Source organism: Marmota marmota, unplaced genomic scaffold, assembly GCF_001458135.2.
Source record: "Marmota marmota marmota unplaced genomic scaffold, marMar, whole genome shotgun sequence".
Taxonomy (NCBI): Eukaryota; Metazoa; Chordata; class Mammalia; order Rodentia; family Sciuridae; genus Marmota; species Marmota marmota.
Window position 1 is genome coordinate 272,789 of NW_026000052.1, and position 17,030 is coordinate 289,818.

The window sequence follows — 17,030 nt, forward strand, 5'->3', positions numbered from 1 at the left end:
CTCGGGCTGCTCTAGGAGAAGGGGACTTCTGGGTGGCCCTAGGGATGGGAATGACCCACGAGGGTCCCCACCCAGGGCCTCCCTCAGCCTGCTCCGTGAGAAAGGAACTGCCCCCTTTTGTAGGACACAACCCACAAGGGACCCCCGAGCCAGGCCCCTCCCCGAGGCTGCCCTGAGCAGGGGGAGCTCTGCCCTCCCTGCGGAGTGACCCACCACCTGCAGGAGCCTGGCCTCCTCTGAGGAGCTCTGAGGAGAAAGCTTGCCCTCAGCCTGGCGGAGGCAGAACGGGCACCAAGGTGGCGCCTAGGCCCCGCCTGGCCACGCCCATGCAGGTCGCTCCTGCAGGGCGGGTCGGAGTCCCTGGTTGTCCTGGGGAATCTCAGCGCCCTCCTCCACCACCAGAGGCTACTGGACGAAATCCGTTCTCACTGCTGTAACTAGGTCTGCTTGTGTTTCTGTGGCACCAGGATGAGTTGAATCTCAGGAGCGGACAGAGGGGAGTTCAGGGGCCACCTCCCTGCACCCCAGCCTGCCCTCCACCAGGCCAAGCACAGCTGCAGCCAGGGGCCAGGCAGGCAGAACCCCAACTCAGGCAGCCACGTGCAGCCACGTGCAGCCCTGGCTTCACTCTACCGCCCAAGGGCAGAAGGCAAGAAACAGGCCACCACAGAGGCCACTGGGAAGTGTGCTGTTTGAGACAGAGTGACCTAGCCAGAGACTATCCCATTTGGGGATCATAAGTTTTAAGAAAAGCAGTTAAATCCCAGTCTATAGTGGTCACTGTCAAGGTTATGAGAACCTGAACTCAGACAAAGTCACCAACAGCTCTAAGAGCTGCAGGCTGCATCCCCCTGCCCTGGGGCATTCTAGATGATTCAGTCTGTCCTTCCTGCCCAGTTCTCACCATGAATGCTTCTAGGAGCAGGCTACCCATTCATTCAGAATTCCGGACAGTGGAGTCTGGTGTTCTGCCACACAGCACCATGGGGGCTTAGAGCTCCAAGGTGCCACTATAGCATGGGATTACCATTGAGGATCCTGAGAGCTGCAGTTTCCTAGGGATTCTGGGTTTTGCCTACAAGGCCCATTTTGGGAGGTTCATGACCCTCGTGGGTCATTCCTGTCTCTAGGGTCACCCAGAAGTCCCCTCTCAGAGCAGCCTGAGGGAGCAGCCTGGCTGTGCACCCTGTAGGACTCTGGCAGTGCAGTCTGGTGTTGTGCCCACGCAGCCTTCACTGCAGAGGCTTCAACTTCAGTGAGCTTCAGACCCCCAATAGTCATGGACGTTGCAGTGTGCTGCTATGTTGATGCATCCCATGCTACAGTGGCTCCTTGGAGCTCTAAGTCCCCAGGAATTCTAGGTATTGTAGTCCATTCTACTCAGGCAGCGCTGATTTCTGAGTCTGAAATTTGCAGGCCATTGATTATTCTGGATAGTGTAGTCCATCCTGCCTAAAGGGACCTCACCATCAAGGCTCCCAAGATCCGCACAGAGCACCCTGCCTGGGCACCCATGAAGCATCTGGGTAACTCAATACAAACCTTGCCCCTTGCAGACCTTAACAGGAGGCCGTCTGGGATCTGCAGGCCCCAAGGCATTCTGGGGAGTGTAGTCTGGCCTTCTGCCTGCACTGCCCTCACTGTGGAGTCCTCTGGGATCTCAGGCGACACAGGCACCTGGCTGACTCCAAGAATTCTGGGTAGTATAGTTCAGTTTTATACCCTGTACTCTTACCTTTGAGGATCCGGAGAGCTGCAGTTTCCTAGGGATTCTGGGTAATGTAGTCCAGTGTTTTGCCCACATGCCCCCATTGGGAGGTCCATGAGAACTACAGGCCACATGCTTGCCTTGGTGCCCTAAGAATTCTAATATTGTAATCCAGTTTCCTACAAATGTTGTCCCCACTGTGGGGGCCTCTGGGAGTTGCAGTCTGCTCACTCATTTAGGCCATCCTCCCCAAGGATTCTGGATAGTGTAGTTCAGTTCTCTACAGTGCAGCCCTCACCACTGAGGAGACTTGGAGCCGCAGGTCCCCGAGTGCTGTGGGTTATGTAGCCCAGGGTTTTGCCCACTCACTACAGAGAGTTCTAGGAGCTATAGACACTGAGGATTTGTGGGTAATATGCACTATTTTTGATCAATTACCACCAAGGACCCTGGGAGCTGCAGCCCCTGAGGATTCTGGATACTGTATTCTAGCAGTTTCCCTGTGCAGCCCTGTTGGGAGGAACCCCTGGAGCTGTAGACCCCATGTTTTCCCTGGTAACCTGAATTTTTTTTAGGTAGTGTGCTCTGCCAATGCAGCTCTCACTACAGAAACCTCTGAGAGTTACAGGGTTACAGGGTACAGGCATCCCCAGGGATTTTGAGCACTAAAGTCAGGTAGGTCTTCTGCCCTGGCAGCCCTCACCCCAGAGGCTCCTGGGAACTGCAGGCCCTGAAGAATTCTGGGTAGTGTAGTCCAGCATTCTGTAGCCCAACACTCACCATGAAGACCACTAGAAGTTTCAGGCCATATACTCCCAAGATACCCTTTGTTGAATGGGCAAATTGCAGGACATAACTCACAATCTTTAGGGGTAGGAAGCTCTCTGAATTCCCCACCATCGCAAAACCCTACCTCTAACTGTTACCATACCCCTGGCCCCAACTATAATTAATCCTGAGGGTTTTGTGTGGTGTACTTCCATATTTTGCTGGCTCTCCATGGGGGATCCTGGGAGCTTCCGCCTCATTGGGATTGTGGGAAATTTAGCCCAGATTTGACTGCTGGGTGGAGGGTTCTGTGTGTGTGTGTGTGTGTGTGTGTGTGTGTGTGTGTGTGTAGGGGGTAGTACTGCGGGGTCTCCTGCAAGCTTCTGCCCCCTAAAGATTGTGGGTAATGTAGTCCAGTGTTTTGCTCACACACGTGGGGTCAGAAAAGGTAGCTCTGCGCGCCCCCTACCAGCCACTGTGGGCAGCACAGGACCCTCAGCACTCACTGTTCAGCAGTGACCCCACAACCTCTCCTGGCAGTCTCAGTGAAGCTCTGAAATTAATGATTCTAATTAGTCCAGGCCATGATTTTAGAAATCAAATGGCAGTGGAACCCAATATCCAATGCCTTGATCAGAATGGATAGCGAGAGAAAGAAGCAACGAGCATGGCTGATAAACAGAAGTCCACTGATTTCCTATATATCAGCAACGTATGGGGGAAATGTGAATTTGAGAACTAGAATAAGAAAAATTTAAATAATACCATTTACAATAACACACCCAAAGTGGAAATTTTAAAAATGTCTTATATTTTCAGAAAACCCTGAAACAATGGGAAGAAATCAAATAAAGCATAAATAAATGCAGAAACATTCCTTCTTCAGTTTTCCACAATTAAAATGAAATTCTCTCAAACTTGATCTGCAGTTTTGGTGTGATCACAGACAAATCTGTGGCACAGTGTTTCTGAACCTCTGAAACTAGAACAGATGAAACTGACTGCAGAAGGACCATCAAAGAACTCAATCATCTGCATCCCAACCCCTGTTGGAAAGCTAAAGCAGTGAAGAAAATATGCTGCTGTGAAGAGATAGACAGAAGATCAATGGAGGTGAGGAGAGAGCCCCAAACATAACCACCACATCCAGCAGCTGATATTTTGAAGAGACAAAGACCTTCAATTAAGAAAAGAGTGTCTGCTGCACAGATGGTGATGGAGCAATTGGAAACCATACAGGAGAAATGGACAGAAGCAAATTTCATAATTCACACAAAACTCACTCAGAATAGTCCACAGGCTTACATGTCAATTGTTCAGCTGTAAAAAATCATATAAGAAAATATGCACGACCACATATTCACATATTTCGTTATGAGTTTTTAAATACAGCTCAAAAAATCCATGAAAGAAAAACTGTTAATGTGGACTTTATTAAAATTGAATATCACCAGGTACAGTGGCACATGTCTGTCTCACCAGAGACTCAGAAGTCTGAGGCAGGAGGATTGCAAGTTTGAAGCCAGCCTGGGCAACTTAGTAGGGCCCTATTTCAAAATAAAAATAAAAAAATGTAAACGGGGTTGGGGATGGTGCTCAGTGGTATAGCACCCCTCAGTTCAATGCCTAGTACCAACGTATTTAAAAATATGAAAATTTCTACTCTGTGAAAAATCACATTTAAGGAAGAAAAACATGAGCCATAACATTGGAAAATTCATATCTAAAGTAGACTAAAATCCTAACTATACTAAGAAAATCAATAATAACAATATAATTAAAAACAGGTAAAATATCTGAAGAGATAACTCATCAAAGAAGATATGCAAATGGTAAAGAAGTACAGAAAGTTGCTCGGCATCAGCTGTCAAACAAACCACACGGCTCTGATGGCACTGCCCACGTATTAAGTGGCTAAAGCCTTTTAAACACAGTATCAGCTGTGGTATATGGAACAAGAATTCATTCATTGCTGGTGGAATGCATAATAGTTTATCACTTTTTTAAAGTTTAACAGGTTTTTCCAAAGATAGATATGAACTATGATCTTAAGAATTTAGACACTGCTTTGAAAACATATGTCTTGAAAATATCTGTCGAAATACAGCATGGAATTACATACAGAAGTTCTGTTCATAATGGCTAAGTTCTCAAGGAATCAAGATGTCCTTCAACAAGTGAATGGATGTCAGACCCCACCGAGGCCCTGGGGTCTCTGAGCTCCCCAAGGCCCACCTAGCCTAGCCTTATTCTTGATGATAAACTCTGAAAGGTACAAAGGCCCCAGTCTGCCTGTTGGCTCACGAGAGCCTCCTGGGGAAGGACAGCCAGACCTGGAGGCAACTCCAGGAGCCCCCCCCCCCCCGTGCCAGGCCGGCCAGGGAGGACCTGGAGGCAGCTGCTGCGATCCACTCCAATTAGCCTGGAGGACCTTATGCTGCATCCTCATTCCGCAACTCAACTGCTTACTTCATCCCCTTCTACAGGGAGCAACTGCAGCCTGAGCCTGGATTTTCTTAAATTGTTTGTTTGGTGTTACAGAGAGAACTGTGCCCTTACAAAGCCCTGATGTAGTACCATTGACAGGTCCTGGGTCAGCTATCCAGGTCTGGAACTGAGCACAGGGAGGAGGGAAGGGCTGGGCAGCAGGTTCAGGACCCATGCTGGGGCAGAAACCTCATGCTCAGCAGGCCAACCTTCCTCTTCCTCCAGGAAGCTCTCCTGCCTCCCACACAGAGGCCAAGCAGCACCTGTGCCAGAACACTCCATCTTCCCTCCCTGTGCCAGCCTGGCATCCACACAGGACCCAGTCTCCCAGGCCTCTCGGCGCACCCCCATCCCTAGGCCCTGTCTGAACCAGGGCACAGGTGCCAAGGATAAAGCTAACCCCTGACAGCATGCTGCCCGGGGCCTTCTAGCAGCTTCAGATTCTAGACACCCCCCCACTGCTCCCCACTTACACCCAAAGGACACGAGACACGGTCAAGACGCCTCTGTGTAGCCAGAGGGCCTCAACTCCAATGGTATCTGTTCCCTCAGTGGGACCAGGAGCTTCCGCCAAGTGCACCACACACACCACACCTTCCATCTGTTCTCCTAGAGAGCAGGACCCCGACTCCAGAATGCCCGCTGGAAGCTACCGTGGTCCTGCAGAGAAGGGACTGGTGCCTGCAACAGAGATGACAGCCCAGGGCCAACCACAGCCCCAGCCTTCTCAGCCTCTGTCCTCAACTGCCTAGGCTCGTGACACTCCTGTCCACTGCCTCAGGAAAGTGGGGGACATCGTCGGGAGTCAAGTGCCCAGTTTTGAGCTACAGATTATACTTTTGTAAGAGTCTTGAAAATGGGGTGTCCTCTCAAGAGGGAAGGGCTTCTGCATGACGTGTTGGAGACAGGCCAAAGGGTTGTCCCCTGCCCACAGGTGGAGGGAGCTGGGGAGCTTCGGAGGATGCTGAACCACATCTGCTGTCACCACACTGACAAGGTAGGGAAAGGGGACAGCTCCCGAAGGGCTCAGGGGAGTGTCACGTGTGCTGCTGTTCCACACTGACCCCCTTGTTTGTGTGTCTGTGGGGTGGCCTCCTGTTTCGTCTGCAAACAAATCCAGAGCCCAGCCATGGACCCCATTACCCCGTCTCTGAAGGCAGAAGAGTGAGGGCCCAGAGAACCCACATTCTCAGCTCAGGTCCCCACAAGAATCAACCCCTGGAAAATCCATTCCTGGCTCTGGAGAGAAGTCTAGGGTTTGAGACAAATTTGGATCAGGAGGGGGACGCCCTGGTCTCCTGCGAAGTGATGCTCCCTCTGTCTGCTTCCGGGCTCCTCCCTTGGCTTCTCCTGGCTCCTCTCCTGGCTTCCTCCACTCCGCAGCCTCAGAGGTGCCAGCCAGACAGGCGTGTGTGTGTGTGTGTGTTATGCACACACAGGTGCGTGGTATGTCATGGCATGTGTAACAGTTGGGGGGAGTTGTGAGGGTATGTGTATGCATGTGTGCTTGCACATGCGTGTCCACACATTCGTGTGTGCGTGTGTGGATCAGAGCCCACCACATGACAACTGGTGCCAGCAAGGGAAGGAATGCACCCCTTCCTCCCAGGGAATCCTAGCTTCCAACACTCCTTCTATAGAAAGAGAGAAAAAATACACCTTCTCTTAAAAAGATTAGGGGAAGAAATGGAGCGATCCTGTATTTCTTAAAACACACACACACACACAGTTGAGATCTGGCCCAACTCAGGGAGGACAGCGGGGCCATCCCTGCAGCCTGGACAGGGGCCTTCCTTCCTCCCGTTGCAGCCCTTCCTGTGCTGCCGGAGGGGGCTGGAATCAGTGCCAACCCGCCCCCCAGCAGAGCCAGGACTGAAATGTGCTGAAGTTTTCCTCAGAAGACAAGTTGAGCAGCGGAGGGTGTGGAGAAGGAGGTGATGTTTGGCACTCAGGACTTTGCTGCCCATGGAGGAAGAGCTCAGCTTCCGGTCTCGGACCTGATGCTCATCCTTGAGATGACAGCAAGGCGCTCAGACTGAAATGTCCCAGGGCACAGCACGGAAGGGCCAAGACTCAGAAGGGAGCTGGGGTGCTTAAAATCAAGTTGGTTCCGTGGACCTGACTCTGCTCTTCCCACCACCCTGACCTTGCCTGAGCCCAGCTGCCCTGGGTCTTCCAGCTCTGCCCTCCAGTGCCAAGCCCACTCCCCTTGGCACCTCCCTGTCCTCAGGGTCAGTGTCTTCCCACCATTCCTCTCACTCAGTGTTGGAACGACTAACGAGGTAGACTGGGAGGAGGACCACATCTGAGTGCAGGGACAGCCAGCGTGTTTGTTTCCCAGGGCAGCCACAAAGCCCTGAAATACGTGTCACTTCAAACAGACGCACACTGTCTCACAACTCGGAGGCCAGACTTCTAAAATCAAGGTGTTGGCAGGGTTGATCTCCCTCTGAAAACTGCGGGAAGGGTCCCTCCTTCCTCTTCCAGCTTCTGGTGTTTGCTGGCAACCTGTGCTACCCCTTGTCTCGCAGTGTTAGAAAAAGTACCCAGCGATGTTTCTTAAAGCAGGGGAGCAGCTGTTTTCAGGATTCTCACATAGATATAGAGACCTTTGCAATGGGGTCTGTGGAAATGACCAATCAGAAACGTGAGAGAGCCTCTGACCAAACTGACCCCATAGTATTCTTGTTGGAATGAGGGTGAGCAGCCATCACCAGGGACAGTCAAGACAAGAGACCCAACCAGAAAGGGAGGAAGACAAGGTACTGAGGAGGAGCTTGTGCTGTGCTCTGGAGCACTGGATTGTACAAGGAAGGGCGGACGCGCACGGATGGGCCCAGGAGAGTGTTTGGAACCTGATAGAAGTTTGACAGGCAGAGAATCTCTGTCAGTTTCCTGTCTTGTTCAAGAGAAGATATTCTTTTCTTTGAAAATGTTAAGTCCATTTTCTCAATTGGTTATTTTTTATTTATTAGGGATAAACTGAACTGTGTCGGGACTTGGTCACAGAGGGTATTTGTTAGGTGGTGCTGGCAGTCACCATTTAATGAGGAGAAATTTCTACAAAAATAAAGGAAAGCAGACCATTACTGTGGAGGCAGGCCAGTGTCAAGTCCCGAGGGCAGCCAGCTGCATCTCCTTCCTGCTGGGCTCGACTCGAAGACGGCAGTAGCAGCCCAGCAAACGCCCTGGGTGGCAGCTGGAATGTCATTGGCCATGGCTCTGAGTGTCTTGGCTCACCATCTGAGGGACCCCACAGCAGCAGGTGTCTTCTATGATCTAGAACAGGCGCAAAGCTCTGCTCCGCATGTAGGCCGGAGCAGGAGCCTGTGGGGAGGGCAGTGTCATTTCTGTGCAACACTACCTTCACGCGGAGCTTCACTGTCAGACTCTTCTAAGCCGTCGCCACACTTAACTCTTCTACTTAACAGAACAAGCTGAATAAGTATGGAAATGTCTTTACTAATTTTTCCTATGAGAATAAAGGGAATTGGCTGGATTGGATGGGTGAGACTGGAACATCCCAGAATGCATGATGCTATGGAGAAAAATTGCTGAAGAGAAAAATGTGTGAAACCACCTGGAACTGCATTCCTTCTTGGTAAACAACCACTAGAGATCACTGAAAGGCACAGGGGCCCAATGAGAAGTGCAGAACTCTGAGCACATGACAACTGGGCCCAAACCCTGGCACTAAGAGTTTTCACCAAGTGAACCTACCAGGCTCAAGTAGCTTAGGGTGACCCCAGCAACACCTCCACCTCCACCACCTCCATTAAAACATTTGCCTCAGGAAAGCTCAACACTGCCAGGAAAACTTACCATGTTCTAACCCACACCAGATGACAGGCCCTGACCTCCCCTTCTTGAAGTATTTACTAAAAAGGGCTTGCAACTGAAAATATGTTTCTCTTGCAACTCAGAAGGGCCTCTGAGAACAATTCCTTTGGAGTGTGATTGAGAAGGGGATGGGGTATCTCCTCATGCTTGTAGAAGCTAGAATCCTTACTCAGACAACTGTCAGCAACAGCTGGCCTAACTGCATATGCACTGAGATAGGTGGGCTCTGAGGGAGAAGGAGAGGCTCTAGTAGATGGAGACCTTTGGTAAGATGAACAAAACTTTCAGTGCATGCTTGCAACAAATTGATGAGAACACGAACATATTAATGTACAAGTCTCCGGGTTCAAAGAATTGCACAACATGCCCCCAGATGACTTACGGCTGGACTGTTTCGACAGAGGAGGAACATCCTGAACTCAATGCAGGATGACTGTTGAGAGACTGAATCCTGAAGAAGCCTAAGGACCTGCACTTTTCTCCCCTGGAAAGTCACACACACAGGGAGCTCACCTTTGGCGTGCCTCCGTCTCCTCCCTGAGGGGCGGGCCATACACTCTGCCGTGGGGTACGTACACCTTTGCTGCCCTTAAGACCTTTGCTGTGTCTCACCTGTCCTCACAGGAGTGCCTCCTCGATCCCTTTGGTGACACACTGACCCTCTGCCTCTCTACCTTGTTGACTCTCTTGAACTCAAACACTTCTCCTCCCTACTTTCCCCTTCAAAATGTCAAACCACCTCTACACAAATGAGAATGGAGCTTAGCTCCTTCCACTACCTCAGTAGTTACTGGATGAAATCTGTTCCCAGCCCTTGAACTGACAAATGCCTATATTTATCTCTGCTATCACCAGAAGTGGGAAAAGAGAGAAGAAAAAGCAGTAAGAAAACCACCTGTTTCAGGAGCCTGGGTTTAAGAAATTGGATGTAAGAACCAGAGACCACTATGAGGAGAAACTGCAGCTCGGGAGCAAAGCCCCCAGGGTCTCTGGGAGTTGCAGGATGCTCCCCACCTGTGCCCGGGACAATAGGTGTCCACTCACCCATATGTGGAGATCCGAAGGGGGCCTGGAGGCCCCTGGGAAAGGCAGTCCACACACTGTGGAGGCCAGGACCTCCGCCCACCCTAACCCAGCCACACTTACATAGGCAGGTCCAGAAGTCGCACTTTCTCCTGTGCCTTCCTGGCAGGGTGCCCCGCCCATTAGGTGCATCAAGACACGTGCCCATGTACCACAGGCAGCATGGCAGCGGTTTTGTTTTTTATTTTTATTTTTTTTTGCTAAGTTTTTATTTTAATCCAAGGACTTTGCTTCATACAAAATATCATTGTAGAAACAATATCAGAATCCAAAGTTTGGCTTGTAAATATTACTCAGGCAGCAAACAAGTCAATCACAGGATTCTTTTTTTTTTTTTTTTAAGTAGATACCAGTTATGTTCCATGGTTGGGTCTCTCTCTCTCTCTCTCTCTCTCTCACTCACTCTCTCTAACACTGCTGTTAAATATAAAGTTTTGCAACAAACCTTCAATTTATATCAAATATAATTAAAAATTAACAAATGAGTACATTGTATCAAAAAGTAGGAAGATATACACTTCATGCACATACTGGAATAACGTATATATGTGTATATTCTACATGCACACGTGACTTGTTCAAGGTCAGCTGCTGCTTGACAGGTTCCAGATGCAGACAGCTGGCTGATGCATTTCAAATTTGGCAACTCACTGTAAGACTTCAAGGGAAACAGACGATAGCTTGAAAAGAGACAGTACAGAAACAAACCCGAAGTCAAAAAGGCAAGCCCTGATGTCTCCCTCCCCCACCTTGCAACTGCCATGAATGCCAATGCCTAGAAGGATCCAGGCCAGCCAGCTAGGTTGTGTGGGTCTAGAAAAGAGGGCTCTTAACCCAGGACTGCCCAGAGAGACAGCTGTGGTTCTACATGGAATGTGTGCATTCGGCACCCAAGAACACGGGCTAGGGCAGGAACAGAGACAAACACCAGTATCAAAATGCGCAGCCCTCTACTTGCCACACAAGTGCAGAGTCACATGCACAGTCCAAGATTCCTGCTTAATTTTATCCTATTGGAATAAAATATTCTGCTAATTGTTAAGTTTCAGAGTGTTGTGCCTTCACATAAGGAAATTCTATAAAAAGGTTTGGTCACAATCATGCTGAAACCCTAGACCAGGCAGTGGGCCTGTGTGTTTGTTTCTATTGAATGTGTCTTTTGTTGCATAGCCCTATGGTTGTCGACACCACTCAGTGACACACCTGCACACGCCCGTCACCTGTGAGCGCACACACACACACCCACAAAGCTTCTTTGAGGAGACTCATGGGGTAGAATCCAAAAGTCCCAGAGATATCCTCTGAAGTTTCAAGACACGGAGGACACGGCCACGGACTCACCCACACATGCCCAGTGGTGAGCCACTTTCTCTTTGGAGAGCGGCCATGAGGTCAGGTTTTGTTTGGGTTGGGACCCCTGCTGGGCTTGCACACCCAGCCTCAGCCCAGGAGTCACTTCTCCCCTGCCAGTCCCCTCCGGCAACTTGCTCCCTCCTGCCTGATGGCCCAACACACAGCCCTCGGTCAAGTCTCCCCCTCCCCACTGGCCCTTCAGTCTCCTCAGCCTTCGGTGAAAACTTCACACACAGAGATCACGCCCTCCTTCGCAGGCATCCGTCCCTGAGAATCAGACATAGAACAGACTGAAAGCGCCTCACTCAAGTACATGCCCTGCAGCTCCGCGGCTTCCTAGAACCTCCTCACTGCGGGAGGTTCATGGGGCAGTCACCTGTCACCAATTGTGATGTGCTGCGGTCTGTCGTCCAGGACCACCAGCTTTCTACCTGTTGGCCACTATGAGCAGTTTTCACACAATCCACCCGATGGTTCAGAGGACTCGCCCAGCGTGTGATGCCAGGAGCCAGAGGTCAGGCACTTGGTCGAGCGGTAGAGCCAGGGCGGCCGGGGAAGGACCGAGCTGGGGGAGTGCACACAGGAGCACACAACAGTGGAGACCTTCCTACAGGTTGGTTTTTAAAGTCAACATTTCCTCCCCTGCTTTTCTATGTTCCAGATCAAGTACACAGAAACGACAGTGAAGGGTGCTGCAAACAGACGCCGACAGCAAGAGCCTTCTCCAGACTCAGTCCCTGCGGGGCAGCAGTGTCCAGGGACAGATAGATAGAGTGTGACTCTACGCCATCTGCGGTTCAGTGGCAAGAGCAACAGCAGTGTGTGAGCAGGAGGCCCGCTGCCGGCCACAGCTGGGCTCCTTTCCACGCTCTCAGGCGTGCCCGGCCCGCCAGCACACATTGGGATGTGAGTGCTCCCCACGAGACTCGGGCCTCCTCAACGAGGTTCTGGGCACCTGCTCTGGATGCTGGAGGCCAAGACCTGGGATTTGGACCCATCAGGTCTGTCTCAGCTCTGCCATGCCCTGCTTAGGCTCTGACGTGTGGCATGAGACCCAGGGAGGCAGAACACGAGGGGTTAGAGAGCCATGTCCCTCTAAGAAGGGCTTTATTAGTCCATCCAGTGTAAAAGAGGAAGAAGGAGAGAGGAACGGGAGCCTCCACCAAGGAGGTGCATGGCGGCCCCTCCTCCTAGGGCTGCGGCCCTGAAGCCCAGCATGGATGATAAAACTCATCAACGGGAACCCGCAGGTGCCTGCCGCATTGAGGAGCATGGTCTCCGTGCAGCTAGCACCAGTGGTCTTGGTCTGGGTGGTGGTAGCTGTGCCGCGCCCGGCTGCCAGTGCCGAGTCCCAGAGTGCAGTGGTAGCCGTTGGGCACACGGCGGAGAGGGTGGGACTGAGAGGTCAGGGAAGACACATAGGAAGTCCTGGAGGAGCGGCCTGAGTTGGTGGCCACGGCCTCCTCAAAGGTGAGTGTGTCCTCAGGTAGGGTGTGGGCAGAGGCCTCGCTGTCCATGCGCTGCCCCAGGTAAGGGTCAGAGCTGATGCGAGAGCCTGGAGCCAGGGGCTGGCTCAGGGGGTCTCTCTGGAGCAAAGCATTGTGTTCAGAAAGCCCACGGCTGAGCCGGCCAGGGGAGAAGGCCGGGAGGCCACTCTGAGCCCCAGCAAAGTGGACCGGGGAGGAGTTGGCCGTCTTGTAGGTGATGCTGGGGCGGGGAGTCAGGGGTGTCTGGGGGAGCTGCCTCCGCCCACCTCGGCCCGGGGTGCTAGCACCAGATGTTGACAGCAAGGGGCTCCCGTTAATTGAACCACTACCCTACACAAAAAAAGAGAGCAGCAAACAAAAAATAAAACCAAACCAAACAGACACAGTGTGCAGCACAAGGCAGCAGGGGTCATGAGGCATGGGGAAGCAGGAGGGAGGGCAGTGGGGGATGGCCCTTTCCCGCAGCACAGCAAGGCGGGAGGTAAAGAAGTGGTTGGGAGAGCAGCAAGCCCCTGGCACAACCACGCAGGGACAGCGGCTGGAGTGCAGGCTGAGTGGGCAGCAAGGAGCAGTGTAGCTCAGACCCTTCAGGCAGCAGGCGGCAGGCGGCAGGCAGAGCAGGGCGGCTGGGTGGCCTGGGGAAGGAGTTGGAAGGGACCCACACCACCCTGCCACTCACCTGTGGTGGGGGTCCCGGCTCCCCTGCTGTTGGGGACGTGGGGTGGCTGCTGAGGGAGGGCTTGGGCTGAGGGTGCTCACGGCCTCCAAAGCGGTCACAGGAGTAGAAGCGCTGCTTCTCTGAGGAAGAGGACGAGGGCTGCCTCCTCTCCTGGGACCGGCCTCGCTCCTGCTTGCGTTCCCGTTCCCGCCGGCAGCCTGTGGGCCCCTCTCCTGGGGGCAGGCTGGGCCTTGCAGTGCTGTTTGGTGCTGGCCAGGAAGAGGAGAAGTCAGCTCAGTTGGGCCCAGCGTAGGCAGGAAGACCTTTCCAGACCCAGTCCTCACAGGGAGCAGGACACACCTCAGCGGTGCTGGGGAAGGGAAGCCGGTGGCATGTGGTCCCGACTAGTCCCCAGACCTAGAACTCACTCCTTTTGCTCTAGCCCATTTTGGGGCCATGAGAAACACCAAGGAAGAGGATTCCCGTGGGCTGTTGGGATCCCCCAAATCAAGCCACAGCCCCATAACAGGCACCCCAGGCCCCTCCACACGCACCGCCATCTGTGTCGGCATGCTGGCTGGACCCCTTCTCCAGGGACCTCTGCTTTTTGTCCCTACGGCGGTGGCAGCGATGGTGGTGGTGATGTGGTGCCTGGCTGGGGGGAGGGCGGTCCAGGGTGGTGTTGCAGAGGTGGCCCCCGTGTGGGCGCTGGGCCAACGTGGAGATGGAGCGCTTCATGGGGCTGGCATCAGGGGCCGGCTGTGGGCAAGGAAAAAGGACAAGGAGGTGCATGGCCTGGGCCTGGGGAAGCACAGGGCTGCAGGTAAGGCAGGCTCGGGGGCAGAAGAGCAGCCCAGGTCCAGTCAGAAGGAACCTACTGGGAGTCACAGATGCCTGGCCCTGTGTGCAGCCAGGAGTGGGGCCATTGGCCTAGGTGGAGAATCCCAAGCGGAGCCCATAGCTGCCTAGGGATCACTTTCCTCAGTCTGTCAGAGAGACTGGTCCCTGAAGCTGCCCCCAAGGCTGCACTATGGAAAGCGGCTCTCCCTGTGGGGCTGGGGCACAGCCAACCCCTATCAAGGATGAGGAAGCTGCTCTACACTTGGCCACCATGGGGGCTTCAGGGCCAGAAGAGGCAAGAACAGCAAGAAGAAAGAAAGGATAGTGAGGGTCAGGGTGAGCACCCGTTAGGGTTAGGTTAGGCCATGAGTCAGGACATGCAAAGAGCAGAAGAGACAATGTCCAGAACCAGGAGCACAGGAAGGAGGTGTGGGCAGCAAGGAGCAGACACGCAGCCAGGCAGCCCTGAATGTCAGGGTGGAGGCTCAGGCCCCTGCAGTCCCTCCAAGCAGACCCCTCTGTGTCTCACGGGGTAAGGCCCTCACTCACCCTCACCCTGGACAGACCCCTCCAGACTACTCACCTGTGTTTCTGCTGCCAGGCGGGGCATGGAGGCAGCCCGGCCCTGGCTCTCCAACCCAGGTTGGGGCTCCCCACCAGGACCCCTCAGTGCCATGTTCTGCATCTGTACATCCGCAGCCTGAGGGGACAGCAGCCTCCTAGTCACACCCCACAAGGCACGGTCTACCCACCCCCACCCCATCTCATGTAACCCCCTCCAGGGAGGGCTCACCAGTGTTCCTGGCTGCCCCACCGGGAGCTCTGCTGAGTGGCCACGTTCCAGGGGTGCCCTAGCCTCATAAAGTGCATCCTGGGTCCTCTGAGTGCCCCAGGACACGGACTCCTTGATGCCACTCTCTTGAGTTTGTCTGCAGAAGAGAAGAGGGATGCTCTGTAGGGTTAGAACACAGGCTGCAAAATGCCTACTGAGGAGTCCTCACTGGCCATCCTCAGCAAGGCCAGGGGTTTGGCCACCTCTCCATGGTTGAAATGAGCCCTCCCCGTCACAGGAGTCCCAGCATGGCTGTGCAGGCTGGAACCAAGTGCAGGCCCCTCGCAGAGCTCAGGCCCATGAGAGTCAGAGCTGGGGGGGGGGGGACTCCAAGGGCAGAGAAGCCTCAGAGTGCTCATTCTGAGGGAAACCTGTACCTGTCACCTCCTGATCCAGGGACAATCAGCAAGTTCCTCAACCCCACAAGGGCTCATCTGTGAAATGGGTGCAGGGCTTGTCCCACCTGACAAACGGCAGATGCTGGCCCCAGTGCTAGTCCTGGGCTTCCTTTCTCAGGGGTCCCCTGCTGGCAGCTCCTGACTCCCTGAACCCCAGCCTGAGGGCCTTCCCAGCTTTCTGCTGTCTGCTCAGGCATCTACCCACATAGGCCTGCTTGCTCCCAACCTACCTTCACTATGCACTGGGTCTGCTGGGAGAGCTCCCTTGCACTGTGATCCTGTCACAGACTGCAGCACGGCCCACACTGAGCTCAATGGAGAGCGCCAGCCTTGCTGACCACAGTGGCAGTACTGGCAGCAGGCCAGACCTGCCCCTGCAGGGTTTCTGGGAGGAATGGCCTCCATCTTCCAAGGGTGTTGTAGGCACCCTCCACACTGGGTGTGTAGGCAGCCCCTGAAGACTGGCACTGGGAGGACAGCAGGGCTGGACCTGGATCTGACAAACCTAGTGAGCTCAGGTGCTTTTTTTACCCTCTAAGAGCCACATCTGCCACCTGCAGGGTACCTGATTCTGAACACCTGTCCCAGAGTAACCCAAGAGACACCTCACACCCCCACACACCCAGGCACACACCTACACTCGTCCAGGCACGGGCTCCCCAACACTCACCAGGCACACCCCACACACACAAGGCCCAGGCACGGGCTCCCCAACACTCACCAGGCACACCCCACACACACAAGGCCCAGGCACGGGCTCCCCAACACTCACCAGGCACACCCCACACACACAAGGCCCAGGCACGGGCTCCCCAACACTCACCAGGCACACCCCACACACACAAGGCCCAGGCACGGGCTCCCCAACACTCACCAGGCACACCCCACACACACAAGGCCCAGGCACGGGCTCCCCAACACTCACCAGGCACACCCCACACACACAAGGCCCAGGCACGGGCTCCCCAACACTCACCAGGCACACCCCACACACACAAGGCCCAGGCACGGGCTCCCCAACACTCACCAGGCACACCCCACACACACAAGGCCCAGGCACGGGCTCCCCAACACTCACCAGGCACACCCCACACACACAAGGCCCAGGCACGGGCTCCCCAACACTCACCAGGCACACCCCACACACACAAGGCCCAGGCACGGGCTCCCCAACACTCACCAGGCACACCCCACACACACAAGGCCCAGGCACGGGCTCCCCAACACTCACCAGGCACACCCCACACACACAAGGCCCAGGCACGGGCTCCCCAACACTCACCAGGCACACCCCACACACACAAGGCCCAGGCACGGGCTCCCCAACACTCACCAGGCACACCCCACACACACAAGGCCCAGGCACGGGCTCCCCAACACTCACCAGGCACACCCCACACACACAAGGCCCAGGCACGGGCTCCCCAACACTCACCAGGCACACCCCACACACACAAGGCCCAGGCACGGGCTCCCCAACACTCACCAGGCACACCCCACACACACAAGGCCCAGGCACGGGCTCCCCAACACTCACCAGGCACACCCCACACACACAAGGCCCAGGCACGGGCTC

The 17,030-nt window shown here is 54.1% G+C and overlaps 1 protein-coding gene across 1 annotated transcript in view; it reads right to left on the reverse strand.

Moving 5' to 3' along the window:
- Positions 1-10,076: 10,076 nt before the first annotated feature.
- The window catches only part of Cacna1b (calcium voltage-gated channel subunit alpha1 B), a 185,825-nt gene continuing 178,871 nt past the window's right edge, over positions 10,077-17,030 (reverse strand). The window contains 5 exon segments of the mRNA XM_048813414.1: positions 10,077-13,056; positions 13,406-13,653; positions 13,939-14,143; positions 14,808-14,924; positions 15,018-15,153. Of these exon segments, the coding sequence (XP_048669371.1) occupies positions 12,526-13,056; positions 13,406-13,653; positions 13,939-14,143; positions 14,808-14,924; positions 15,018-15,153 (1,237 nt within the window). The 3' untranslated portion in view covers positions 10,077-12,525.